Source organism: Propithecus coquereli, unplaced genomic scaffold (assembly GCF_000956105.1).
Source record: "Propithecus coquereli isolate 6110/MARCELLA unplaced genomic scaffold, Pcoq_1.0 Scaffold81, whole genome shotgun sequence".
Lineage (NCBI taxonomy): Eukaryota > Metazoa > Chordata > Mammalia > Primates > Indriidae > Propithecus > Propithecus coquereli.
This window is the reverse complement of record NW_012154285.1, coordinates 3318811-3346448: the sequence shown is the minus strand read 5'-3', so window position 1 is coordinate 3346448 and position 27638 is coordinate 3318811. Positions and strand designations below refer to the sequence as shown.

Here is a 27638-nt window from a genome sequence, read left to right as displayed (position 1 = left end):
GGCAGCGTCCGGGTGGCAGCAGCTTCGCAGAAGGTGGAGTAGCGAGCCATGGAACACGTGACGGAGGGTTCCTGGGAGTCGCTGCCAGTGCCTCTGGACCCACGGGTGCTGGGCGCGCTGCGGGAGCTGGGCTTCCCGTACATGACGCCGGTGCAGGTATCCGTCCCCAGGGCCCAGTTGTAAAAGCGAGGCTGGGAGCGGGGCAGGCACCCGCTTATCGGACACGGCCCGTAGGTGGTCGAACTAGGACTCGAGCCCTGGGGTTCTCATCCCTCCAGCTGGGACTGTGCCACGTCGCCAGGCTGCCCAGACTCCCGCGATTTGAAGCGGGATGGTGACCCGGCGGCGGCGCACCCACGCCGGGATCTCGCCTCCACCGCATCCACCCCGCCCTTGGGTGCTGGGGACTTAGTGCCTGGTTCATATCCTGGCCCTGCCCGCTCCAGCTGTGAGACCTCGGACAAATGACTTAACCTCTCTGTGCTTCATTTTCCTTCTCTGTGAAGTGATGAGAATAACATTACCTGTCTCATAGAGTTGTTGTGTAGATGAAATAAAACAATGTCGGCACATTGTAGGCGCTCAGTAATAAATGTTACCTGTTGTTACTGTGTCACGAAGTGAAGCCCCTTGACCCAATTAATTCATTTATTCAAGAAATATTTCTTGAGGACCTCCTATGTATCAGGTCCTCCTTGGCAGTGTTGGTGCCTATTCATGGGCTTATTTTCTAGTGCAAGAGCTACAGAAAGAAGTAAAAGAATAAGATAATTTCAGCTGGTGTTGTGATAAAGGAATAAAACAGGCTGATGTGGTAGTCTGTTAGGGGAGGCCTTTCTAAGGAACTGTCATTGAGCTGAGGCCTGAGTGATGGAGAAGGAGCTGGCTGGGGGGTGATTGGGGCAGATGATACCAGCTTCGAGAACTGCCAGCGCGTATGCCGTGGGGTTATCAGGAAATGAGCTCTGAGCAACAGAAAGAAGACCTTCGTGGCATCGAGGGTGGTGGGAGAGCTGAGCAAAGCAGGGGCTGGACTGTGCGGGGTCTTGGATTTTATTCTCAAGGTAGTGGGATGCCATCTTACATGGGTTTGAAACGTATACGAAGGGAAGGGCTGTGATCTCTGTAGAGAATGGCCTTTGAAGGGGTAAGAGGAGAAGGAGGCAGGTCAGGTTGGAGGCCATTGTGAGGTGAGAGGTGATGGTGGAGTGGAAGCATCGAGAAATCAGGTTCAGGATAGCATTAGGGTTGCTGAGAGACTGGAAGTGTGGGTGGGGGGTCATGAAAGAGGAATCTAGAGGGACCTGAAGGTTTTTTTCTAAGTAGCTGGGTGTTTGGTGTTACCATTTCCTGAGATGAGGAAATCCGGGAGGGGTAACAGGTTTTAGAGGGAAAACCCAGAGTGCTGTGTTAAACTGTTGAGTTGGGCTTCAGAAAAAAAAAGAAAGAAAGAAAATTGACTGTTGAGTTGGACATGTCCAGGAAGGATGTGGGGGAAGCAGGCAGGGCTGCAGAGAGAGGCGGGGGGTGCTGTGTGCCATGCTGTGGGAATGTGGTGCAAACAGACCCAATCTCTGCCCTCGGAGTTCACGGCTTAGAGCTCGCCCCCCCGCTACAATGGTCACCGGACACACATGGCTGTTGAGCACGTGAAGTACAGTTAGTCCAAATTCAGATGTACTCTAATTATAAAATAATACGCTGGATTTTGAAGAGTTCATATGGAAAAAGAATAGAAAATATCTCCTTAATTTTTATAATAATATTGATTAAATTTTGCAGTGGCAATACTTTGGATGTGTTGTATTAAAATTTATTTCACCTGTTTGTTTTTACTTTTCTTACTGTGGCCATTAGAAAATTTAAAATTACGTATGTGGTTCTCATTATGTTTCTATTGGACAGCAGTGGTCTAGAGCAGGGTCCTCAACTTTGCCACTTTTGACATTTGGGGCTGGAAAATTTTTTGTTGTGGGAGTTCTGGGCAGTATAGGATGTAGCAACACCCCTGGAATCTACCCGCCAGATGACAGCATCCCCCTACCCTGGGTTTTGACTACCGCAATTGTCTCCAGATACTGCAATATTCCCTGGGTCATTAGAGGGGAGGATAGAAATCACCCAGGTTGGGAACCATTCGCGTAGAGGCATTTGGAAAGGAATGACATCTGCTGCGATGCAGGTGAGCTCAGGCTTTGGGGACCAAGAGCAAGCCCTGGAGGGAATAACCTTGAGGCCAAGACCTGAGACCAAATGGCCAGGCTTCTCAAAATCTGGAGGCACTCCGCAGTGCTTAAAATGACAGGGTTTATTTGAATCGTTCTTCTGTGATACTAGAGCTAGAAGGGACCTTTAATCGCTTCCTGGTCCAGAGTGGAAAAGCAGGAGAGACGGGACTAGAATTCAGGACTCCCACCTCCCAGCTCAGGTTGCTGTCCCCACCACACCGTCTGTGTTGCACGTTTGATTCAACTCCTCAGTGGTGCCTTGGTTACTCAGAGTCCCCTTTGTGGCGGGGTCTGCTGTGGCTTCGCCCCCCAGTATGTGCCTAGAGCTTTGGGTCTCGCCTGTGAGTTCGTAGCATTCTTTAACCAGTGCTTTGCAATCTCTCTCTAGTCTGCAACCATCCCTCTCTTCATGAAAAACAAAGATGTCGCCGCAGAAGCGGTGAGTACCTTGGGTACATCAGCCTGTCCTCATGTTTTCCCTCAAATGAACTGTGAGAACAAAAAGCAAAGCAAAGCTTCCTCTCCCTTTGCAGGTCACAGGTAGTGGCAAAACACTCGCTTTCGTCATTCCCATTCTGGAAATTCTCCTGAGAAGGGAAGAGAAGCTAAAAAAGAGTCAGGTGAGGCATTGCAAAAGTGATGTGTTTTCACTTAGTCATCAGTCAGTTCATGGCTGGGTAAGAAGCTGGTTAGAATCTTGGATAACTAAAAGGCAGTCAACATCATTATTTGTGGATTCTGTATTTGTAAATTTGCCTGCTCTTTAAAATTTATAACCCCCAATTCGATGCTCAGGGCACCTTCACGGTCATTTGTGGATATGGGCAGAGCTGCCTTTCATTTCAGCTCTCAGACCGTACACTGTCCTTTTTGTGGTCTATTTAGTGCCATGTTTTTCACATTTTTATACTTTTTGTTGGTGATCTTGCTGTTTAAAATGGCTCGTAGCAATGTAGTGCTGAGGCGCAACATAGTGTTCGTGAGTGCAAGGGGGTTATGATGCGCAGACGAAGTACGTGTGTTAGATAAGCTTCGTTCAGGCATGAGTTATGGAGCTGTTGGCCGTTGGTTCAGTGCGAATGAATCAATATATGTAAAATACAGTGTCTTTAAACGAAACATATAGCAAGGTTATGTATCGATCAGTTAACAAAAATGTTATGCCCAGAGACTGACAGGAACCTAACCCCGTATTTTCTTTAGGAACAACAGTTCAGTATTCGCCAACTCAGTGTTTGCAGTGACTTTATAAAGCATAACTGCAGTGAATAATGACCAGTGACTGTAATTCAAAGTAGTTGATACATGCTATGACCAGATGCTGCTGCTAAAGTCCAGGAAGTGCTGTTTCTCTGGGAATTTTCCTCTGTGAGGTGGCAGGAGCTTGTGTGTTCAGCTCTGGGAGTCTCTTGTGCTGCTAACCATGTCTGTTCCCTCCACGTGGGTAGGTTGGAGCCATAATCATCACCCCCACTCGAGAGCTGGCCATTCAAATAGACGAGGTCCTGGCACATTTCACGAAGCACTTCCCACAGTTCAGGTGAATTTTGGATGGAGTATTGCAGTTAGCCATGGGCTGTTGTTTTGCCCAACTTGCTCAAAGACCTGTTTCTTGTTTTAGCCAGATTCTTTGGATTGGTGGCAGGAATCCTGGGGAAGATGTTGAGAGGTTTAAGCAACAAGGGTAAGTTTGCTTGCTTCCGCCTCTTTCTTGCCTGTTCTTGGCACTGAACCCAAGAGAAATTGTTGTGTGATTTAGTCCTACCCATGAGTGTAAGTGGGGGGCAGATTGTTAGGAACTGGCCAGTAGGTGCCCTCAATACTCATCTCCAGTGGTAGTTACCTGGCTGGATTCTGGGCAAGAATTGCCAGGTTTTGAGTTTCTTGAAAAGAAGATGGGATTCTAGATTCGTACATGTAATTTCCTGATTTTTAATCTGTTGGCATGTAATCTACATTTTAAAGAAATTTCTTACTGATCAGCCAGTCTGTGGGGCACATCTGGCCCTCAGTCTGCCAGTTTGTGGCTCTGTAAGTCTGTCAGCATTTCGTTTTATCATACAGATGAGTTGCCTGGGACCTAAAGTGGTCGAGTAACTTGCCGTAGGTCAGAGGTTGGCAAGCTTTTTCTGTAAAGGAGCAGATAGATGGTAAATATCTTAGGCTTTGTGGACCATATGGTCTGTCACAGTTACTCAGCTGCTGTTGCAGTGTGAAGGCAGCGACAGACAACATGTGAAGGGATGGGCGTGGCGTGGTCGTGTGCCAGGGAGACACTCGTCAAAGACAGGCGGCAGGCCAGGTGTGGACTGGGGGCGGAGTTTGCCCGTTGGTCCTGGATCTTAGCCCGGAACCCAGACTCCTCTCCCCGTGGCCCTTGCTGTCTCTACCCTGCAGCACTCTCTTCCAGTCTCCTGGTCATCTTTCTCTTCACTGGGACTTAGATGACTTTTAGGGGTATGAAACCTGGTATTTTGGTAACCATACCCAGTGTTCCCAAGATCCAGAGTATGGTAAATGTTAAACTTTCTTTCTGTAGCGGGAACATCGTTGTGGCCACTCCAGGCCGCTTGGAGGACATGTTCCGAAGGAAGGCCGAAGGCTTGGATCTGGTCAGCTGTGTGCGCTCCCTGGATGTCCTGGTATTGGATGAAGCAGACAGACTTCTGGACATGGGATTTGAGGCAAGGTAAGTGGATTTTGGACTTCTGGCTTTGGATGGGTGGGTGATCCTGGTAGGAAAGGAGAGCGAAATGGGATTCCGTTACCACTTCCTGACCGTTTCTGTTAACCACATTGCAGTTTCAAACCATTGGGTAGCTTGAGCCTTCAGATTCTACTACACAAATTTAATTCCAGTTCTTCTATCTTTGATATTCTTTAAATGCATTTTCTTTCATGATTTTGTTTTACCTTTGTTGTTGTTTTTAGTAAGCAGTTTTATTGGGATATAATTTACATACCACACAAATTCGCCCATTTAAAGTCTTGGCCAGTGTGGTGGTGCACTTACAATCCCAGCACTTTGGGAGGCCGAGGTGGGAGGATCGCTTGAGCCCAGGAGTTCAAGGCTGTAGTGAGCTATAATCGGGCCACTGCACTCCAGCCTGGGTGACAGAGTGAGACCCCATCTCTTAAAAAAAAATCTATATGCAGTGGTTTTTAGTCTCAAAAAATTTTGTCTTAATTTCACTTACTTCTTTTAATTGTCCCCCACTGTAAAGGTATAAATTTATGCTTACATTGGAGAAACGTAGGAAAAATGAAAGTATAAAGAAGAAACAAAAATCGCCCTTAACCTCACTTCCTAGTAATATCTGCAGGAAGTTTTTTTTTTCTTTGAGACAGTCTCACTCTGTTGGCCTGGCTAGAGTGCAGTGGCATCATCACAGCTCACTGCAACCTTAAACTCTTGGACTCAAGCGATCCTCCTGCCTCAGCCTCCTGAGTGGCTGGCACTACAGGTGCGCACCACCATGCGTAGCTAATTTTTTCTATTTTTAGTAGAGACAGGGGTCTCACTCTTGCTCAGGCTGGTCTTAAACTCCTGACCTCAAGCCAGCCTCAGCTTCCCAGAGTGCTAGGATTGATTATAGGTATGAGCCACCGTGCCCAGCCTATTGTAAATATTTTGGTGACTTCTTTTTCACTCTTTTTAAATACCTGTTAATATCCTGCAGCACTGTTTGTTGATTATGCTGGTAAGTGAGGGGTTAAGTGTGAGCTTTCATTTTCAGCATAAACACCATCCTGGAGTTTTTGCCAAAGCAGAGGCGAACGGGCCTTTTCTCCGCCACTCAGACACAGGAGGTGGAGAACCTGGTGAGAGCAGGCCTCCGGAACCCTGTCCGGGTCTCAGTGAAGGAGAAGGGCGTGGCAGCCAGCAGCACCCAGAAGACCCCCTCCCGCCTGGAGAACTACTACATGGTGCGCACCTGGGCTTGCTTTTCGTGCAGTCGCGTGGTTCGGTAGTGATGGCACGTGCTCTCGGGATTCTCTTGCGGTTCATAGGAAAGTGAATTTATGTAATGAGATCCTGTGGCACGTTTAAAAAGCATTTGAGGACAGAGATAGGACAGATGGTCTGGGTGGTCCAACTTGTTGAATGAGTGAATAAGTAAGTTATCTTGGGCATAAATGTATTTTAAGCACAGTCTCCAAGGCCAGTGTCTCTGGCCCTTCTACCCTCAACTGACCACTGGCCAAGTGTTTGGGTTTTATTTATTTATTTATTTTTTTGAGACAGAGTCTTGCTCTGTCACCCAGGCTAGAGTGCAGCAGCCTCAGGAGGCTGAGGCAGGAGGATTACCTGAGCCCAGGAGTTTGAGGTTGCTGTGAGTGAGCTAGGCTGACGCCATGCCACTCTAGCCTGGGCAACGGAGCAAGACTCTGTCTCCAAAAAAAAAAAAAAAAAATTTGGTTTTGGTGAAAATAGGGGGAATGCATTCAGGTGAATTTAATGGCTCTAGTTTGGGGGGTTGAATGGAGGACTTGATTACATTTTTAAGAGAAACAGTGGTGTCTGTCTCCATAGAGGCCTTTCAGATAATTATGTACATCCACTCTGGAAATCTGTATTCACCTTAGAGCAGTGACTTCTAAACTTGGCATCAGAATCTCCTGGGAAACTCTTAAATAATATAGATTCTTGGTTCTAATCCCAGACCTACTGAATAAGAATCCGTATGCCGTGCCCAAGAATCTGCATTGTAAAAATCTGCCCTGGAGATGGTGTTATAGCTGGCATGTATACTGGCATTGGGATTTGGAAAATGTTGCATTAGGTGACTATATTTCTCCGAGTTCTATGATTTTGTGACTTAAAAATTAACCGTTACAGACAGCAGCACATGTTAACATTTATTCCGAGCTAGGGAGACTGATTAACATTCTGACTAAAATCTGTCCTATTCATGGAAAACATTAGATTCCTTAAAATTTAAGACCAAAACTAAAAATAGCCATGGAGATTATTATTGCCAATAAATGTTTTTATTTTAATAGTTTCCCTTTTCATTTTGTAGGTATGCAAGGCAGATGAGAAATTTAATCAGCTGGTACATTTCCTTCGAAATCATAAGCAGGAAAAGCACCTGGTCTTCTTCAGGTAATCCTGTGGTCTCTGGTATGGGAGTGAGGGGTTCAGCCACACCCAGAATGTGCAGGTGCTTGTGACCCTTGGGTTTTGGATTCTGTCTAGGATGGTTCTCTCGTGAATGCTTTTGGTTGTATATAACTGAAAATCCAACTTCTGTGGCTCAAACAGGAAGGGTTTATTTTCCTCCTATAAAAAGAAGCCCAAAGGTAGGCAGTTCTGACATTGGTTTAGTGTCTCAGTAATTTCAAGGTCAATGTGATTGTCTTGGTCCTTTCCCTCCGATATGTCACCTCATGGTTTCCAGGTGTTCAGTATAACACCCTGTTGTGTGTACACTGAAGGTAGGTAGAGGAGGAAAAGCAGAGAGGGTGGAAGGCAGTGTTTGCTATATCCATCCCTTTGACCAGAAAAGCAAAAAATGTTCTCAGAAACCCCTTCGCCCTAGCTAACTTCAGCTATGAATTCATCTTAGAGCCCCAAAGTGGGTCACACAGAACCCTTTACTTCAGGAGCAGCAGAGAAGATGAGCATGTAGCTTCCCTCCCTCTGGAGAGGCAGGCGAAGAAGTGTTTGGGAATGACATTTGATCAGCCACCCACGGGGTCTGCCACAGGGGGTTTTGTCTTGTGGTCGGAAGGCAAGATAGGAACAGATGTGTGTATTCTTTGGGCTGGTGGTTTGTTTTTTGTTCCTTCTCCTCCAAATATGAAAGTGTTGATCTTTGGCAATACCAAGAGAATTTTATGTTTCTTTTTTGTCGTTCTATAAACAAAACACATTAGCTATATTGATTGACCCACAGCACACACACAAACACACGAAAATAAAACAAAGGTTTCACAAAATTGTGCACTCTACTAGGGATGCATTCTGATGTTTTCTCCCTGTTCTACTCGTTTAACTTTCAGAAATGCTGGTGGAGACCCACCAAGTTGCTTTCAGGATCTGTGGGTTGTGACCCTTACTGTGTGACACAGCACTTTATTATATACTCATGTGACTCGTGGCAGAAAACAATGACGAATCTGGTGACAGTCACTTAGCATAGGTGGAGGTGTTGAAGTAGACGGCAGTTAGTCCAACTTGGAGCACTGCAGCTGGAACAGCGGGCGGAACAGCAGGGGGGAGCCAGACCTCGGTTCTGGCTCTGCCACTTGCTCTTGCCTCTGGTAAAGCCTCAGTTCCCTCATCTGCACAAGGATGGGAAGTCACTTTGGAATCCTTCTGAGTAAGGAAAAAAGGGCTTCTGGGCGAACTTTATTAGAAGGTTGCTGGGTAAGGAGCTCACAGACCCGAAGGGAAAGTTGAGTGCCCAGCCCCCAGGGAGGACAGGATCCAGGGCGCCCCAGAGAGTTCCTTGGCAGGAGTTCCTGGGCCATCTCTTTAGGGCACATCCTCTTTGGGATGACCCTGCCCTAGCCCCCCTTTTGTCCTTGGATGTCAGCCCCAAGTCCCAAATACCTGGGAGAAGGGATCTGAGTGGACTAACTTGGGTTTTTTGTTGAGCCCTTGAAAATCCTGCTAATTAGGGAAGAAGTAGTTCTTCCCAGAGGAAAAGCAGGAGTGTTGTAAAATTTTATAAGACTGTTTGTGTCTAAGATGTCATTGTTTTGTTCTGAATGACTACTTCAGGTTGATTCCTTTCTCAGGGGCCCAGGGAGAGTCCACTTGCTAGAACATCTTTAGACAGTAGACTATATCCTTGGTGTTTAACTCATGTTTAAGGGATTTTGTCAAAAGATTGACCTTTCATTGGCTGAGAGGATTTCAGATCTGGAGCTCAGTGGTGGATGATAGTCACAGCCATCGCCCTCTTCTTTCCCCCAAGGGGGGTTCATAATTAGGTCACGTCTCCTGCACCTGTCATTCGCTGCTTCGTTTCCCCTAATTGTAGAAGGACCAAGATGGCCAATGACACTAAGGCCCCTGTCCCTTCCACAGCACCTGTGCCTGTGTGGAGTACTACGGGAAGGCTCTGGAGGCCCTGGTGAGGGGTGTGAAGATTATGTGCATTCATGGGAAGATGAAATACAAACGCAATAAGATCTTCGTGGAGTTCCGCAAATTGCAGAGGTGGGTTGGCTTCGTTGGAGATGCAGACCTCCAGCTGCACTACACTTTCTCAGGTCCCCAGACTCACCCTGCTCCCTTGTCCATATCCCTCCACACGTGTTGTCTTTCCTGACTGGGACCCTCTTCCTTCTCTAAGCCGCTCATCACATCTTACTGTATAAACGCTGAGAGCACCCTTTCCTCGGCCCTCACCCCGCTACGCTTTGCTGTGTCGCTGCCTTCGCTGTGGGGCCTCCTTGTTGGATCGTAGGCTCCGTGAAGATGGGAGCCTTGGGTATGGTGTTCCCTCCCGGGTTTCCCTGCTCCTGGCCCAGTGGAGGGTTGTGATGACCATTTGTCAATTGGATGATTGAGCAGAAAGGAGCAATCTGTTAGTCTTGTTGGGATGGAAACTGCCTGTGGGTTGTCAGGCTTGTGACTACATGACAGGGAACTTGTGGTCTCTTAGGCGACCATAACTTGTTTCTGTTTGTACGTGTAAATAATAATTTTCTATTTTTCTTAATCATTGAGCATCCTGGCTATCTTAAAAGTACTCTTGGCTGGGCACAGTGGCTCATGCCTGTAATCCCAGCACTTTGAGAGGCTGAGATGGGAGAATCTCTTGAGGCCAGGAGTTCAGGATCTGCCTGGGCAATACAGTGAGACCCCATCTCTACAAAATATTGAAAAATTAGCCAGGCGTGGTGGTGTATGCCTGTAGTCCCAGCTGCTCAGGAGGCTGAGGCAGGACGATCACTTGAGTCCAAGAGTGAGACTGCAGTGAGCTGTGATGATGCCACTGCATTCTAGTCCCAGCAACAGAGCGAGACTCTGTCTCAGCAACAACAAAAAAAGGCTGATGGTGATGAAGACTGTGACCTCCTTACTCAGAATGCTGTTTTCTCATTTCCTAGTGGGATCTTAGTGTGCACTGATGTGATGGCCCGGGGGATAGATATTCCTGAAGTAAACTGGGTTTTGCAGTACGACCCGCCCAGCAATGCAAGGTACAGTGTGCTAGCCTGCCGCTACCCTTTCTCTGTCCAGGAATGTAGCTTAACGAAATGGGAATTCTGAGAAGATAAACATGTAGTGGTGTTCATCAGCACATTATTTTAGCTACTTGGGAGGCTGAGGTGGAAGGATTGCTTGAGGCCAGGAGTTCAAGACTAGCCTGCGCAACAGAGTGAGACCCTAAAAAAATTAAAAAGTTAACTAGGTGTGGCTGCAGTGAGCTGTGATCACACCACTGTACTCCAGCCTGGGTGACAGAGTGAGACCTTGTCTCTTAAAAAATAAAAAGGGCAAAAATAGGCAAATGAGTGAATAACCCACTCATTTCCGTGGGTTACTCCTTGGATGAAAGTGGCATGATATTATAGCAATTAAAGATATTTTCAAATACTGTAATTTCTTTCAGAAATTCTTGATAGAATGTTTAAATGAAAAAAGCAATACATAAAACCATATATGAAAATTGTAATTATTTTCTCAAAGTAAATATATATTCCTAATATATGCTTCCAAACGTAGGAAAGTGCCTATAAATATAAACCCCCAAATGAAAATAATGGTTACTTCTGAGATTATAGAGCATTTTTATTTTATTCTTTATACTTTTGTTTCCCTAATTTTCTACTCTTAACAGCATCTTGCAAAGTCTGTTTAATTGCTAGCTATTCTGTTTCTCACACTAGTAGGTGGCTAAGCCCACACTGAGCTGTGTTGTCTGTGGCTCCTCAGAGCATTTGAGCTGCGTGGCTGGAGCCTGAGCTCTGCTCAGCCGTCTTCACCTGGGCGCCTGTTCCCATCCTGTGTCCTCACAGTGCCTTCGTGCATCGCTGTGGCCGCACAGCCCGCATTGGCCACAGTGGCAGCGCTCTGGTGTTCCTCCTGCCCATGGAAGAGTCATACATCAGTTTCCTTGCAATTAACCAAAAAGTAAGTTGTAGAACACCCAGTGACAGGGTAGCTGCACAGTTTTCTGTCATATGGTCAGAAACTTAGATTAGGGATTGCAGACTCAGGGGCTGGGCTGGTCATGTCAGTGCGGGACCCTGGCAGGCCTTAAGCCTGTGGGGACAGCTCAGTTGTGGGGTGACTGAGTCTCTTATGGGGTTGCAGCCACTGCTGGGCCCCAGGCAAAGGTTCTACTTGAGTAGAAGGACCCAGTGTTGCCATACTTTCCTACCAGATCAGGAAGATTTATCAATACTTTTTGGACCAAGTAAAATAGTTGGATTGGATTTGGGCTCTAGACTTCTGATCTAAAATTAAAATGAACTGTTTTGCTTTTCAAGACTGGGGAGCATTGGGGTGGCTGTGATGGGGAGCACTGGGGTGAGGTGATGCCAGGCAGAGGTGAGAGTGTGGTGTCTGTGCAGTGCCCCCTGCAGGAGATGAAGCTCCAGAAAAACACAGCTGACCTTCTACCAAAGCTTAAGTCCATGGCCCTGGCAGACAGAGCTGTGTTTGAAAAGGGCATGAAAGCTTTTGTGTCGTATGTCCAGGCTTATGCAAAGCATGAATGCAACCTCATTTTCAGATTAAAGGGTAAGTTGTACTTTTTCTTCACATAATTGTGTCTTTGTCTTAACTACCTGATGCTCTTTCAAAGATGAAGTTGCTTTGCCTTATGAAAATGTTATGCATTAATATTTTCTGATCATTTAAAAGGGATTGTTTCTAGACTTTGAGTAGACACAGGATAAACCAGCCACTGGCTGCTGAATATTCCCTTTTACCTTCTAAACATGTAATTATTTTAATTCTAATTAAAGTGAATCCATTAAATCTTTTTGTAGAAAAATTATATTGTGAGGCTGAATGTGGAGGCTCACACCTGTAATCCCAGCACTTTGGAAGGCCAAGGTGGGAGGATCACTTGAGGTCAGGAGTTTGAGACCAGCCTGGGCAACATAGCAAGACCCCATCTCTAAAAAAAAAAAATTAAAAAATTAGCTGGGTATGGTGGTGCACACCTATAGTGCTAGCTACTCGGGAGGCTGAGGCAGGAGGATGGCTTGAGCCCAGGAGTTGGAGGCTGTGGTGAGCTATGATCACACCACTGCCCTCTGCTAACTCTTACGTTTTGATTTAATCAGACCTTGATCTTGCCAGTCTTGCTCGAGGTTTTGCCCTGTTGAGGATGCCTAAGATGCCAGAACTGAGAGGAAAGCAGTTTCCAGACTTTGTGCCCGTGGATGTTAATACAGACACTATTCCATTTAAAGATAAAATTAGAGAAAAGCAGAGGCAGAAACTACTGGAGCAACAAAGAAAAGAGAAAACAGAAAATGAAGGGAGAAGAAAATTCATAAAGAATAAAGCATGGTCGAAGCAGAAGGCCAAAAAAGAAAAGAAGAAAAAAATGAATGAGAAAAGGAAAAGAGAAGAGGTGAAGTCTGCAATTTTCTTTATTATTTACATTTTAACTTGGAATTCTGAACACATTTTATTGTAATAGAATCTTCAAATAGGAATTGTGTGGGGCTCTCAAATTTCTTTATTACATTAGCAACAAGGGCAGGGAACTTGGTGTATTTCTGGAAGCTTATAGATCAAAGAGCTCATAGTTCCCAATTAAAAATTGCTCGTTTTGGCCAGGCACGGTAGCTTATGCACCGGCCAAGATGGGAGGGTCAGTTGAGGCCAGGAGTTTGAGATCCAGCCTGAGAACATAGCAAGACCCCATCACTACTAAAAAAAAAAAAAAAATTAGTTGGCCATGGTGGCATGTGCCTGTAGTCCCAGCTATGTGGGAGGCTGAGGTAGGACGGTCACTTGAGCCCAGGAGTTCAAGGTTACGATGAGCTATGATCGTGCCACTACTGTCAAGCCTGGGTGATAGATTCTCTGCCTCATAAAAAAAAAAACTGCTGATTTCACTAGAACACTGTTGCTAAGAAATTTAGTAGTTTGCTGGTTTCTTCTGCACTTAGGGTTCCGATATCGAAGATGAGGACATGGAGGAACTACTTAATGACACAAGGCTCTTGAAAAGGTTTAAAAAAGGCAAAATTACCAAAGAAGAATTTGAGAAGGGACTGTTGACAAGTGGCAAAAGAACAATCAAGACAGCAGATTTGGGGATCTCGGATTTGGAAGATGATGGGTGACGGCAGCACCACAGTTAAGGCCACCAGGGCACAGCTGGCCCCAGACTTGGCATGTGGCTCCCGTTTGCCTTTACTGCCAAGGAGAACTACAGGAGACGTCTGAGAAGAACTCTTCCAGACCGGGGAAATGAGCGATCTCACACTTGTGAGTATTTTACTAAAAACATAGCAGTCTTGAAGAATTCTAACGGAAGAAAATGTAAAATTATTTCAGTATAAATAATAGATGTCGATATTTATTTATCTTGATGGATTACTTATAATTGAAGAGCTCATTTTTCCTGAGGTTATATTATACTTATTTTTTTACACGAAGATACTGAAATGTACTTGATTTTAGGCTTTTTAAAGTTCCTTAGTACTTTTAGGCACTGACCTCCCAGGGTGTTCCTCTCCCCAGCCCCAGGACTTCAGCTGCCATGTGGTGCCCCGCACAGAGCACCTGCAGAGGTGGCTAACGTGCCGGGATCTTCTAAGAATAGTCCCCGCACTGTTTACAGTTGAAGAACAGGAAGCAAGTGATTTTCTGGGAAAGAAAGTTACTATCATGTTTATGCCTTCTGTTGAATAAAGTGTGTAATCTTCTGATTGACTGCATCTTAAGTGTGTGAATGTGGCTGCGTAGTGTTGTCACGAAGATGGCCAATATAGTTTAGGGGTCAGCTTGCAAATTGATACAACACTGTATCAAAAATCTTTCATATAATTTATTTGAAAAGATGCTGAATTTGTTCCCAAGTGTAATTTTAAAAAGCTGTTTAGGTCCCAAACATGTTTAAAGTTAAGTGCACATCTTTTACAGATACAGAGTATCAGTTTACATGTTCTGGAAGGCGTCTCTATTAGTGCTGAGCCATGCAGGATACTGCTGAATGCTGTTCTGCCTTCCTTGTGTTCTCTCAGTACAGTTCTTACTCCATTTGGCTTGATCCTATTGGGACCTGTTCACCACTGGAAGCCGGATGCAAATTCAGCGACTGCTTCTTGCCTTTCTCCTAAGGCACCAGGTGTGACGTGTCCTGGCCAGCCGCTAGCCTTTTATTGCAGAGGGTGTGGCTGTAGTTAGGGACACCTGCTTTTTGGCCTGTATTTCTTTCATGGATGCTTTTGGCAAATCAGTCTGGAGTGCAGGGCAGGATGAAGGGAGGTGGACTGGGGCACACCTTTCATTGGTTAAGTAGCCAATAATCTAACTTGTATTTTTGGAAACTGAAGATGGAAGTTTCTGGAGACCTTGTAAGCACAATTTAGGTTGGGTTATAGAACCACGGACACATTTCAGATGGGACTGAAATAAGTAAGAAAGATTCTACAAAATTTATGATTTTAAAGCCTTAGTCTGTGTATCTTCACAAAAGACAATTCAGTTTTAGCCTGGCTCATTGGGAGGTCACACAGCTACTCAACCTGCCTCAACTACATTAGCTGTACGTTGGCAGGAAAGGACCCGGTGGTTATAGATAGAGCTTGATGAGTTCGTCACTGACTGCTGAGGGGGTCAGCACGCCCAGGTCTGTAAACAGCAGGGTGATTAGGGAAGGGGCGGTGTAGTCGACCCACGGATGCTCCTCTTTGAGATCTTGTCCAGTCTGCACAGACTTGAGAGTATCTGCTTTATACTGAGGAGATAAGAACCACATGTTAGACTGCCTGGAATCTTCATGGCTCTGAACCAGTGAGGCCTTAGCTTGAGCAGTCAGTGTGCTACTGCCTGCAGCTGCTCTCTGAAAACAGGGGAAGCTGGCTGTGTAGCAGCTGGTGGGGAGGGCAGGTTTACCCCACAAGCCAGATCATGGTGGCTACCCACCAAGAGCCGTAGTGTAACAAAAAGCCTAAGTCACATGTCCCCTCATTCATGTGCCGGATTAACTTCTCTAGACCTTTCAAGGTAACCAGTTAGAGTCTATTTCTATAGCACTTGCCACGTGCCAGGATCTGTGCTAAGCCCTTCCCTGGATTATCTCAGAATCCTCACCACCTATCAGATGCCACTATCCGTCTGTAGGGATAAGGAAACAAACTCAGAGGTTACAATGAAAGGACTTGTGCAAAGTCACACGGTATGTAAGTGGTGAAGATGGGAGTGAGCCCAGACAGTGGATTCCAAAGCTGGGACCCAACCACCAGCTTCCCGCCTCCTTTCAGCCCACATAGTGCTGCTTGAATGAACCAGGCACTGAAAGATGGACATTCTGGGGCAAATGTATTTGTCCAATCACCAACTTATCTCTGTATCCCAAATGTTGGGGGAAATAGGAGTGGGAAGTAAAAAACTTACTGGAACATTCCTAGCACTGCAGTTTTTCAAAGCTTTCAGTTTAGACTTCAGTATCCCTTCAAATATGTAAAACTCTTGCCTTAAACTTATCTGGGACGTCTTGCTGGTTTAGTGGAAAGAGCCGTACAAACTTGAAACTTTCTGCAACCACGTAAAAAGGCTTGTTCTGTGCTTTGGCACACACAGCCATCTGGTTGGTTCCAATCTGGGAAGTCAGAGAGAATGGAGAATGATGAGCTCTTCAGCACGTTTCAAGTAGAAACAACAGAAAGCGTATGCACATAATACATGTAATTCTGGCTTTGGAGTCAAAGAGGACCTTTTAAAAAAGAAGACAATAGACATTTCTCCAAGGATAATACAAATGGTCACTAGGTGTGTGAAAAGATGCTTAACGTCGTTAGTCATTAGGGCACTGTAAATCAAAACCATAGTGAGAATCAAAAGCACTTCACACCTACTAGGATAGCTATAATTTAAAAAATAGACGATAACAAGTGTTGGCAAGGATGTAGAGAAATTGGAACCCTTCTGCATTGCTGGTGGGAATGTAAAATGGTACAACTACTATGGAAATTCCTCAAAAAGCTAAACATACAGTTATTATCTAACTCAGCAATTCCACTTCTCAGTATATACACCCAAAGGAATTGAAAAAAGACACTCAGAAACTTGTACACCAATGTTCATAGCAGCATTATTTACAATGGCCAGAAGGAAGAGACAAGTCACGCATCCATCAACAGAGGAGTGGATAAACAAAGTGTGACATATCCATACGACGTAACATTATTCAACCAGGAAAAGAAGTTCTGACACACACTACAACCTGGATGAACCTTGAAAACATCATGCTGAGTGAAATAAGTCAAACTCAAAAAAGACAAATATTATATGATTTCACTTATTTGAAGTACCTAGAATAGGCAAAATTAGAGACAGAAAGTAAAATAGAGGTTATTGGGGATGGGGAAGGGAGAATTAGTGTTGAATGGGTACAGAGTTTCTGTTTGGGAAGAAACTGAAAAGTCTTCAAAACAGCCAGGCGTGGTGGCTCACACCTGTAATCCCAGCTAACTGGGAGGCCGAGGTAGGACGATTGCTCCCTCAAGGCCAAGAGTTGAGACCAGCCTGGAAAACATAGCGAGACGCTGTCTCTACAAAAAAAAATCAGCTGGGTGTGGTGGCACACACCTGTAGTCCCAGCTACTCAAGAGGCTAAGGCAGGAGGATCGAGCCTGCAGTGAGCTATGATTGAGCCACTGCACTCCAGCCTGGGCAACAGAGTGAGACCTTGTCCCCAAAATAAATAAATAAATAGATAGATAGAGAGGTAGAAAAGTTTTCAAAACAGACAGTGCTGACGGTAGCACAACAGTGTGAATGCATTTAATGCCACTAAAATGTACACGTAAAATTGGTTAAAATGGAAAATTTTAAATTTTGTATATATTTAACCATTAAAAAATACTAAAAAAACCTAAAAAAAAAAACTTCCACAAAACCTTTCCAAGTTAAGCAATGGATAGAGAAATTGGAATAAAATAGTATGTGGAGGCTGAATATGCTCAGTTAAAATGAAAACAAAAAACAAATTCCAATTAAAGCTCATTTTGTATAAATATAAATTACATTGTCTTAATTTACAATCAGTCTTCAAAGAAGGAAATCTGACCACTGCAGTGGCTCATGGGAATTGGTCAACAATTCAATTCCATGATGAAGTCCTAAAGCTAAGCAGGATTAGGAGCAGAATGAACCATACACACAATCCTGTTGTGGCGTCCTAGGTCAGCAAGACATCTCCAAGCCCTGAGCAAGGAACTGGGAAGAGCTGAGGCTCCTACCTTGTTAATAATTCCTCCATTTTCGACAACTCCTTCAGCACCAACTATGACAAGATCTGCTTTCTCCATGATATAACTAAGGAAATTAAAAAAAAAAAAAAAGAAAAGCTTTTCATGCTTGCTTTTCTTGGCTCGTTAGTAGCACCACCGTCTGTGAAGGTCAGTATTCCATTTTCATGCTAAGTTCATCCCATTACTACCTCTCTTCAAAAGAGCACTTAAAACAGAGATGATTGGCCCTTGGCGTTGTTATCAGGGACATGGAAATGCTTTTTGACCATGACCCCCCAATAAGACACACTCCACACTGTCCCTTGGCATGTGCGCACATATATAAATGTGTAACTGGAGCAGGAATTTCATGATACAGTTCTCATCCTTACTAGTGTGGTATTCTGGAGTTTCTGTCCTACTTCAATAAAAACAAAATGAAAATTTAAAAAGCTGATGTGAACTCAAGCTGGAACAAAGTGTTAGGCAGTCTTTCTAGTAGGGTGAAAGCCAATTTACCTTTTAAAGTGAGCAATCAGAATTCCTCAAAATGCCTACTCTTGAACACATTCCTAATTTCCTTCATCATCTAGCTTATGTGTTTTCTTCCCAAGAAATTATTAATCCTGTTTTCTCTTGTGAAATACACTGATAATCCCAGGAAGACGTGACCTTGGTTTAAGAAGAGACGTTGCCGGGGTGAGACATGGCAGCCCAGTGTGCCACTGGGGACAGCCCAGGTTGTCAAATGAAGAGAGACCACTGATTATCCTAAGTGCTGATCCTGACTGACCTTGGCATCTTGCTCTTAAAATGTCCTAACACTTGGATCCATAAAACTTTGGACACAAACTCCCACTCTCCCCAAGGGCCTACAGCCCTGTCTTTTGTGTACGCTATGAAGACCTTACAATGAGCTTGCTGACTTAGAGCAGCTATTAAGAGGTGGGATGCTGCCCAGCGCAGTTTTATGAATGGGACTCAAACCTTCAATCTGAAAACACTGCCCCACCTGAGGGTGGGCAAGGAAAGGTAATGATGCTCAGGGAAGACGGCACTTACCCAACAGCAGCATCCAGCACCACAGTGACAGGGACGTTGAGGTGGCAGAGGGCATTGGCCATTTTCTTACTGAAAATGACATTTTGAGAACATTAGAGAAAGTCCAAGAAAGTCCCATAGTAATATATGATGAGTCACTTAATTTGGACAGTGATTAGCCATGTTAGCTTGAAACTCGGTTAATAATAAATTAAAGGGCAGATCCCAAAGACTCTGGACTAAGGAAATAAGAATTTGGTTTCTTTAGAGAAAAGTATATATTTTAGAAAACTATACTCCTAGGGACTCTGGGTAAGAGATAAATTCAGGAAAAAGGAGAAAGTTTTTTACCTTCTGGAGAGATGGAGACATGAATTGCCTATTTTTTTTTTTTTTAAGTTTTATTATGTTTTTTAGAGACAAGGTCATTCTATTGCCCAGGCCGGAGTGCAGTGGCCCAATCATAGTTCACTGCAGCCTTGAACTCCTGGGCTCAAGTGATCCCTCCCATCTCAGCCTCCCATGTAAATGGTACTGTAGGCACTCGCCACCACACTGGGCTAATTTAAAAAAATTTTTTTAGAGACAGGGTCTTGCTATGTTGCCCAGGCTGAGCTTGAACTCCTGACCTCAAGTGATCCTCCTGCCTCAGCCTCCTGAGTTGCTGGGATTACAAGCACGAGCCACTGTGCCCAGCAATCATCTATTCCTTGATAAACACTTTTCATCAACACAATCCCTTGCTGTTCCTCTGATTAAAACCCCCAGATCCTACACCGTGACCTACTGCAAATCCATAGCAATTCTTCTCCCAGGGGCAGGAACAGGCACAATCAAAGGCAATGCTGACACTGACAAATGGGACGGGAGAGAGCACGTTCTGGTTCCTGTTATGATGGACTCTCAGCCTCAGTTTGCTGTTCAAAATGACTGCTGGGCACACAACTGAACAGAAAGGTACTTGCCCCGATAAATCAGGCCGTGACTCTGTGACGTATACACTGAATCGCTTCTTGGCTGCCACAGCTGCTTCCAGGACTCTCAGGACCACTCTGGAGTAGGCATGAGTCAGTATTTTCTGTGGATTGAGAACTTGTCAAAGAGGCCGACTCCCTGGTGATCACCTATACTGTCTGCACCCTAATGCCTGTTCCTGGCACCCTAAGCTTCTCTGTGTGCTTCCTCAACAACCATTATATAATCAGAAAGGAGACTTGATTGTACACTGAGTTTCCAGCCCATTTACAAGCTGAAAGAGTTTCTGCCAGAGGACTACAGCATGGGTCTCGCTTCCCACAGCAGATGAAGAAGTGGAACCCCCATGCAGTGTTACAAGACATAAAAGCCTGGATATCGGAAGGCGCCATGAGGTTCCCTTGGGTTGCTTTCCGTATTTCTAAGGTTTTCCCACTTGGGCTTACAAGCATAAATCACTGCAGGTTGGGTGGGGCCGGCAGCAAAGTGAAAAGGCTAAGTAAGGAGAGCCAGGAATCCTCAGCTCCGTCAAGTGGCTATCGTCATGTGGTCATTGTCACGTGGTCCTACTGCTGCCAGACCATCTGATTTTTCCAGAGGGGCCGAAAATCCAATATTGAAATGTTGGAAACCAGTTTTGAAAAATTTATAAGCACTGTTTGGGGTAAACACAACCTATGTGTGGCATGGATACAATTTGTAGACACTTACTCGGAACTTCCGTTCTGTGGAAGGGTGCAAAGGATCTTGTAATGCAAGATGGTAGACACAGCTCTCCAGCTCCTTTCTGGGCCTCACCTGAGAGCTTGTTAGAAATGCAGGGTCTCATGCCCTACCCCAGACCTGCTGAGCCCAGATCTGCATTTAATAAGACCCCCAGGTGATTCATCGACATGTTCAAATTTGAGCAGCTCTGCTCTAAATTTAGTGTCAGTGCATTGCAGGTGATGTAGGCACACATTACACTACACTAGAGCCAGGAAACCTGCGATACCGACAGCACGGTGAGTCTGCAGGAGGAGGCCTCAGCGAGCGGCAGTCACAACCTTGCCTCCATTTGGCCAAAAAAGGCTTTGTTTGCAATTGGCTTTTGTACAAGTTTCATTCACATCAATTACATCATTTAATAACATACTTCAAAGGTTGGGACAAGATTTAAGAGTCAAATGCAAGTACATAATTTTATGGTCAGTGGAGGCTTAGGTAGCAGAAGGATGTATACTGGTGGGGGAGACATTACATAAGTTTTATTACCCCTTTGCTGGGAGACTGGCTTAACCTGCAGCTCCGGTCTGTCCTCACTTATAAATACTCGGCAGCTTTGCATCTCTGTAATAGCATCTAAAATGAAGTTAACAAGAAAATCTCCAGTGCTAACTTGCCTGAAGAACATGCTCAATATTAACCAGTGACAAGAGCTGTTCTGTGTTGATTTAATTCAGACTAATTTACTACATATATAACCATAAAAATACTTCTTTAGTAAAATATCTTATTAAAATAAATCAAGAATCATCCATGCTGTCCCAGTGTCTGTCCCTGCATGTTTGTGTTTACAATGACAACCGTCTGTAATAATAACATCTACATTTATATAGCACTCACTACAGGCCAGACATAGTGCCGAGGACTTATGCATACCATCTTATTTAATCCTCACAACAACCCTATAAGGTAGGTACTATTGTCACTTTTATTTAACAGATGAGAAAACTGCACAGAGAGGTTAAATAACTTGTCCAGGGCTTCACAGCAAGTAAGTGGCAGAGCCAGGATTTTACCCCAGGCGGTCTGACTCAAAGCCCTTGCTCCTATTAATAGTTACGACACAAAATGGATATGTACTCACTGCCCCATCTTTGATGAAAGTGTGGCACAGGTCTGCAATTTTATTTCTCGACAGTGATATTCTCCTGAGAAAAAGTTCTCCCCGCTCAATCATGATCTTTTTACATTTGGAGTAATCCTGGGAAGAAGAGAAAAATGAGAGGACAGGGACGATCCAGGTAAAGCTGAGAATATGTGTAGCCAAACAGAAGTGGAAAGGTAACCTGAGGGAGGGCAGGGGCTTACAGAGTATTCCAGGGAGGTAAGGCTGATGAAGCGAAGGAAGAGCTCCCCGCCAGAGGACACGGCCACGGAGGAGTCCACGCCACACAGGGTCTCTATGGCACTGGTGAGGTTTGCTCTCAGGCCCTGGATTGTCTCCCCTGGAATGACCAAACGAGGAATGTGACAGGCCCTAGCTGGGTCTGCGATTCATTCATTCATTTAGCAAATATTTACTGGGTGCATAACTGTATGTCAGGCACTGTTTTAGATGCTAGGATATATCAGTGAATAAAACAAGCCAGCCACTGTGCCTCACACCTGTAATCCTGCTACTCAGGAGGCTGAGGCAGGAGGATTGCTTGAGGCCAGGAGTTTGAGACCAGCCTGGGCAACATAGCAAGACACCATCTCTTGGGGGGAAAAAAAAAAAAGACAGCTTCTGCTCTGATGGAAAGGAAGCACACAATAAGCAAGCATACAAAGAAATAAACACGTGAAATACAGATATGTGTAATGAAGAACAAAAAAAGCAGAGTGATATGCAATGTGGGGCTACTTAACAGGGATGGCCTCTTGGAGTGGGGGCCATTTAGACTGAAACCTGAGTAAGAAAGGATCCAGCCACATAGCGAGCCGGAAGGGTTCCGGGTACAAATTATAATAACGCAAAGGGTCTGAGATGGGAATAAACTTGGCATGAGAAACAAAGAGGCCAGCAGGGCTGAAGCATAGTTCAGTGAGAGATAGCATGGAAGGATACTAAGCAGCAGCAGATGAGGTCTGTAAGGCAGTGTAGGTGAGGCTAAGGTGTTTGGATGTTACGGTAAGTACAGTGGGAAGACACATGTCTCTAGGCCAGCAGTTCAGATTAAAGAAGGCCTTATTATTATGATTATTTTGCTTATACAAGGTGTCATGCTATGCCCAGATGCTTACATTTAGGATGCTAAATTAGTATTACATCAAAATGAATAATATTAAGAGTTTATTCTGGTGTATTCTCTGTAGCATTTGCACAGAATCTGATGCAAGGTGGAAGCCCAATAAACATCTGTAAAGCTGAACTATTGCTGTAATTTAAGCCTCATGGCTAACTTGATGTAAAATAGTCACTCTTGATTAAAAGTGTATTTCATTTATGAAAGGGGATCCTTCTAATGATAGCTTGAGGGCTCTCTCCAGATTACAAGGCATGAAATTAAGGCAGAAGCTGAGCCTTGGGCTGCATTACCTTATGCAGGTAAACATCCATCTTTCACCTTCTACATTTTTAGGAGTTATTAGAAGACTTTCCTAAGGCCCAGAATATTTGCACATGACCCTCTTTACCTTTATCTCTCTTCAAGAACTCCAGCAAAGTCCGGATGGCGGCCACTGCTGAGGCCATGTCAGGATCTTCTTTCATCTGAGACTTAAAGTATTCAATTAACTCTGGGAAAAGAGAAAAAATGATTCATCAAATTCATTTAGCAGGATGTAAGGCTAGAGAGCTTATTAATGATTGTTGACCTTAAGAAGCAAAATAAGAAATGTTTTCTTTTCGGGTTACTTGGTTTCAGGGACATGATAAACGTTGATAGGAATAGAGAAGACACCACTTTACTGTTTGCAAGATCTCTTTCTTATTTGGAAAAAGTTATTGGTGTGCAAGCCATAAAATTTAAGCCCTACTAAAAGATTAACATTCTTCCTCCCATCCTTGGACCTAAGTTCTGAGAGGATCCGAGTCAGCCACCTTACCAATTTTTCCTGCACCCCTCCAGACAGTCTATGCTAATGCAAGCCTATTAATATACACATATATGTAAATAAGAGTTCCACCCCACTCCCTTTATTCCTTTACATGAGAGGTATATATTATTTTGCCCTTGTTTTTCACTTAATAAAACACTTTGATAACTATAATAGATGAGCACATTAAGTATGCCTTATTCTTTTGATTTGGAGTAATAGATCCAGCAGGGCAGGAATTCCTACTCCTCCTTCACGTAGGAGGAAATCAACACTGAGAAGGCCTTTTTGGAGGAGGGCGCTGGGAAGCAGCGTGTGTGGACGGGAAGGTGTCTGCGGATACTCTCAGGGCCCATCCCTGATGCAAGGGCAGCAAGGGGGGTTTAGTTATGACTAGAGGAATCGCATGCACACGAGCAGCCTGAACTTCGAAAACGACCTCTCCGGGAGCCCAGCTTGGGTGTGAGAGGTATGGGGCACCCTTGCGTGGCTCCGCTGTAGGCCCAGCAGTCCCGCCTGCTGATCACCCTGATTTACCCTTGTCGTCCATGGTGCCTTTCGGAATGCAGAGCCCGAGGGTCCCGGAGCCGCCCGCGCCACTTCAGAAGGGTCCGGCGACCGCGCCGGCTGCGAGCCACAGAGATTGACAGCGCGCGGCGCGCCTCGGCACTCCACTTCCGGCGCTTTGGGGGCGGGGCCGTGGGTACGGCGCGCGGCCCGGGCCAAACCACCCTGTGCGCCGCTTGTCGGCGCCGGAAGTCGGGGTGCGGAGGATTCCGGACGCTCGCGGACCGCTGCCTGCTCTACGCTGAGGTGCTGTGCCGCCATGGTCTCAGACGGTGAGGGCCGCGCAGGCTGGGACCCGAGACCCCAGGGCTGGGGGGACTCGGCTTGGCCAGGACCTGCCAAATGGAGTGTGTCTTTTGGGCTGGGTGGAACTCGTTTGGTCTTTAGAGGAGTAGCCAACGTGTCCAGTCATTCATTCAGTGAATATTTTTGGATCGCCTCCTGTGTGCCGGGCGTTATTTTCTGCACCGGAGCAGAGATGATGAGAGACAGGGACCCTCGTGGAGGTTCCGGTGCAGTGGGCGAGGCAGACAACCGGCAAGTGAATAAAAATAATTCCAAAGGGTGACAAGAGCTGTGAAGACAACGTAATAGGATGGTGTGGTAGATTACGAGTGGAGTCGAGGAGGAAAGCTACTTTAGATAGGAGTCCAAGGGAGAGCGGGATATTGAAACTAAGACTTGAATGACTACTGGAAGTCCCGGGAAAGTGCCTTTGAAATGCAAAGGCTCTGTGGTAGGTCGAGCCACCCGGTTCCACTGAGAAGAAAGAAATGGAGAGCCTGGGGGTAGAGGAAGGCCAGATGAGCCTGATGTCTTGAAGAAAAAGGCTAGAGGGACGAGATCAGAGAACTAGCCAGTTGCGGGTCATTCAGGGCCTTGTGGCCCATGATAAAGTTGTTTAGCTTTATTTTTAAGTGTAGTAAAAAGCCTTTGTAGAGTTTTAAGCAAGGAAGTGTTATGATCCGATTTACAATTTTAAAAGGACTTTTGCTGCAGTGTGGAAAATGGATTGTGGGGAGCAAGAATAGAAACAGGGAGATCCTTTCAGAGGCAGTAACAATTGTCCATACTCCTTTTTTTTAAAAATTTTTTTTATTGTTGAGACAGAGTCTCACTCTGTTGCCGGGGCTAGAGTGCCGTGGTGTCAGCCTAGCTCACAGCAACCTCAGACTCCTGGGCTTGAGTGATCCTCCTGCCTCAGCCTCCAGAGTAGCTGGGACTACAGGTGTGAGCCACCATGCCCGGCCTCATACACCTTTATCGGTTGTATTAATTGGTAATTTTAATCGGTACCACAACCCTGTGAGGGAGGCACGCTTGGCATTGCTTCTGTCTACAAGTGCGGAGGTAGAGAGCCAGAGAAGGAAGTTCACAGGGACATTGCATGTGTGTAGGTGCACACCCCTCCCTACAGGCAACACCTTTTCTCAAGCTTCTTGGTAGTAGCAAGGAATGGGTGACCCTGAGAATTGTGGGGTGGGGCCTGATGGAGAATAAGGCCAAAGGTTGAAGGTCTGTGGGTTGGGGAGTGAGGGCCTGTGGCAGAAACAGTTATTAACTGCTTCTGTGTTAGGCACTTTGTTGTGTGATTTACGTGTATTATTCCATCCTAGCATTAGCAAAATTCATTCCTTTAGGAACCCACAGTCTAGTCGGCAGGACTGGGAAGAGATCAGAAACACACAACTGTACAATGAGGTAGCAAATGCTAAGTGTCATTAGAAGAGGGTCACTTAGTGTCCTGGGTGGTCAGAGGTGGGCAGTGGGGCAATGGAGAGCTGAAGTTTTCTTTTCTTTTTTTTTTTTTTTTGAGAGAAAGAGTCTGCCTCTTGTCGCCCAGGCTGGAGTGCAGTGGCACGATTATAGCTCCCTGTAACCTGGGATTCCTGCACTCAAGTGATCGTCCCACCTCAGCCTCCCAAGAAGCTGGGACTATAGCTATGCACCACTATGCCCAGCTAATTTTTAAATTTTTTTTGTAGAGACTGGCTCTTGCTATATTTCCCAGGCTAGTCTTGAACTCCTGGCCTCAAGCAATCATCTCACCTTGGCCTTCGAAAGTGCTGGGATTACAGGCATGAGACACCTCACCCAGCTGAGAGCCATAGTCATTAGAGACAAGCAGATCTATCTTCAGAACAGTGCTTCGGCCTTGCCGCTTGCTAGCTGGCCATGTGACGTAGGGCATGTTACTTTTATTTGCAAAATAAGAATACTATATGCCCTATTTCATCTAATCTAAAACAACATTGATTATGAAGTGAGACTTTATTTAATGTACCACTAAGAAAGAAAAAAATGTTGCCAATCTTAACGGTAAGATACCATCTGGATTTCAGCAACTGTTAAATGTAAAAAAAGGCGGATTACATCTTATTAATTGGTGAAAAACGGCAATAATATGTACTTTGCTGGGTTGTCAGGATGGAGCGGAATTATGGGATTACAGATGCCAGCGCCTGGTGCAGAGGCTGGCATTCCTGCTCTCCTGAGATGGGGAGCCTTGACCTACTGCTGGAAGAAAGAGGCAGCATTGGTTTTGGCCCCTGAAGAGTAGTAAGGATTTGAATATGCAGAGATCAAGATGGGGTGGGGTTTATCCTGACGTGGGAGTTATGGGGCTGCAGGAAGGAAGGTACAGAGACAGGAAACGCATTACTGCTTTTTGCTACTAAATGAGCATCCTGGGCTTTTCAAAACGGTTCATACATCTGTCACCTCATTCAGAGTATATGCTCTTTGAGGGCTTGGACCCAGTATTCCCAATACCTAACACTGATACTTAGTGTCAATGTTTGTTGAATGATTAATGTGCTCACAGTGGCACCTGCCTACAGTCCCAGCTACTTGGGAAGCTGAGGCAAGAGGATCGCTTCAAGACCAGCCTAGGCAACATAGTAAGACCCCTTTGTCAAAAAAAAAGTTCAAAAGAATGATTAATGTGTTAAGGTAGCCTGCTTAGTTGTGTTTATCTCTTTTGAGAGTAGCCTAATTCCTTTTTACAATAAATTATTTACATAGGAATTGCTTTACACTCTGGATTTTATCTTTTAAAAATTGGCTCCTAACCACAGTAGGCCTTGCTGCTAGGTGATTTGGTGAAATGGGCCACATTGACTCCTGTGTCTGTCTTTAATTCTTCATGCCTGAAGTTCTACCACTGGGATTCCTGCTATTGGTTAATCAGTCCCTTCTGTCCTTGACCAGGCAAAATGCAAATATCTTTGGGTGCATTCAGTAGACATTCATTGAGCATCTGCTATGTGCTAGGCAGTATGGTAGCAGCCGAGGATAAGCCGTGAACAAAACAGACAAAAATCCCTGCCCTCATGGAGTTTACATTCTTTACAGGAAGCAGGCAAGAGCTTGCTAAGGCCCACTTCAATCTCTAAAAGAACTGGGTCTTCTGCTAGTCTCCATTGTAGGATGATAAATATTTAAAGGCACGTAGTGGTGCTTGCTCTGGATTTAATCTATGAGTTGGGAATGTTACCTTTGATTCATTTTCATGAGGCTAATGTTTTTAATTTTGTTTCCTGTTAATTTTCAGAAGATGAATTGAATCTTCTAGTTATCGTGGTTGATACCAACCCAATTTGGTGGGGAAAACAAGCATTGAAGGAATCTCAGGTAAAACTGCTTGAGGAGGCCTTT

The 27638-nt window shown here is 45.1% G+C and overlaps 3 protein-coding genes across 3 annotated transcripts in view; 2 read left to right on the top strand and 1 right to left on the bottom strand.

Moving 5' to 3' along the window:
* Nucleotides 1–48: 48 nt before the first annotated feature.
* DDX55 (DEAD (Asp-Glu-Ala-Asp) box polypeptide 55) lies at nucleotides 49–13704 on the top strand. Its single transcript, XM_012663484.1, has 14 exons — nucleotides 49–156; nucleotides 2617–2667; nucleotides 2762–2848; nucleotides 3677–3768; nucleotides 3850–3912; nucleotides 4768–4917; nucleotides 5966–6155; nucleotides 7253–7335; nucleotides 9268–9399; nucleotides 10296–10388; nucleotides 11208–11322; nucleotides 11766–11934; nucleotides 12486–12778; nucleotides 13323–13704. Exons 1-14 carry the CDS (start codon nucleotides 49–51, stop codon nucleotides 13497–13499), a joined length of 1803 nt encoding a protein of 600 aa, XP_012518938.1. The 3' UTR covers nucleotides 13500–13704.
* A 489-nt stretch (nucleotides 13705–14193) lies between these two features.
* EIF2B1 (eukaryotic translation initiation factor 2B, subunit 1 alpha, 26kDa) lies at nucleotides 14194–24098 on the bottom strand. The gene is made up of 9 exons (XM_012663483.1): nucleotides 23952–24098; nucleotides 23013–23114; nucleotides 21705–21841; nucleotides 21481–21597; nucleotides 19622–19734; nucleotides 18678–18746; nucleotides 17625–17700; nucleotides 15857–15982; nucleotides 14194–15118 (listed from the first exon to the last, which is right to left on the bottom strand). Exons 1-9 carry the CDS (start codon nucleotides 23962–23964, stop codon nucleotides 14954–14956), a joined length of 918 nt encoding a protein of 305 aa, XP_012518937.1. The 5' UTR covers nucleotides 23965–24098; the 3' UTR covers nucleotides 14194–14953.
* Nucleotides 24099–24162: 64 nt separating this feature from the next.
* The window catches only part of GTF2H3 (general transcription factor IIH, polypeptide 3, 34kDa), a 17082-nt gene continuing 13606 nt past the window's right edge, over nucleotides 24163–27638 (top strand). The window contains exons 1-2 of the mRNA XM_012663404.1: nucleotides 24163–24253; nucleotides 27535–27614. Coding sequence (XP_012518858.1) covers nucleotides 24241–24253; nucleotides 27535–27614 — 93 coding nt within the window. The 5' untranslated portion in view covers nucleotides 24163–24240. The remainder of the gene's footprint in view (nucleotides 24254–27534; nucleotides 27615–27638) is intronic.

Coding starts and splice junctions, on each gene's coding strand:
- EIF2B1 (XM_012663483.1), bottom strand. Junction 21,842..23,012: donor GTTCTTGAAGAGAGATAAAG/GTAAAGAGGGTC, acceptor TGGTCATTCCAG/GGGAGACAATCCAGGGCCTG. Junction 15,983..17,624: donor ATGGAGGAATTATTAACAAG/GTAGGAGCCTCA, acceptor CTGACTTCCCAG/ATTGGAACCAACCAGATGGC.
- DDX55 (XM_012663484.1), top strand. CDS start 49: ATGGAACACGTGACGGAGGGTTCCTGGGAGTCGCTGCCAGTGCCTCTG. Junction 4,918..5,965: donor GACATGGGATTTGAGGCAAG/GTAAGTGGATTT, acceptor TTTCATTTTCAG/CATAAACACCATCCTGGAGT. Junction 6,156..7,252: donor GCCTGGAGAACTACTACATG/GTGCGCACCTGG, acceptor TTCATTTTGTAG/GTATGCAAGGCAGATGAGAA.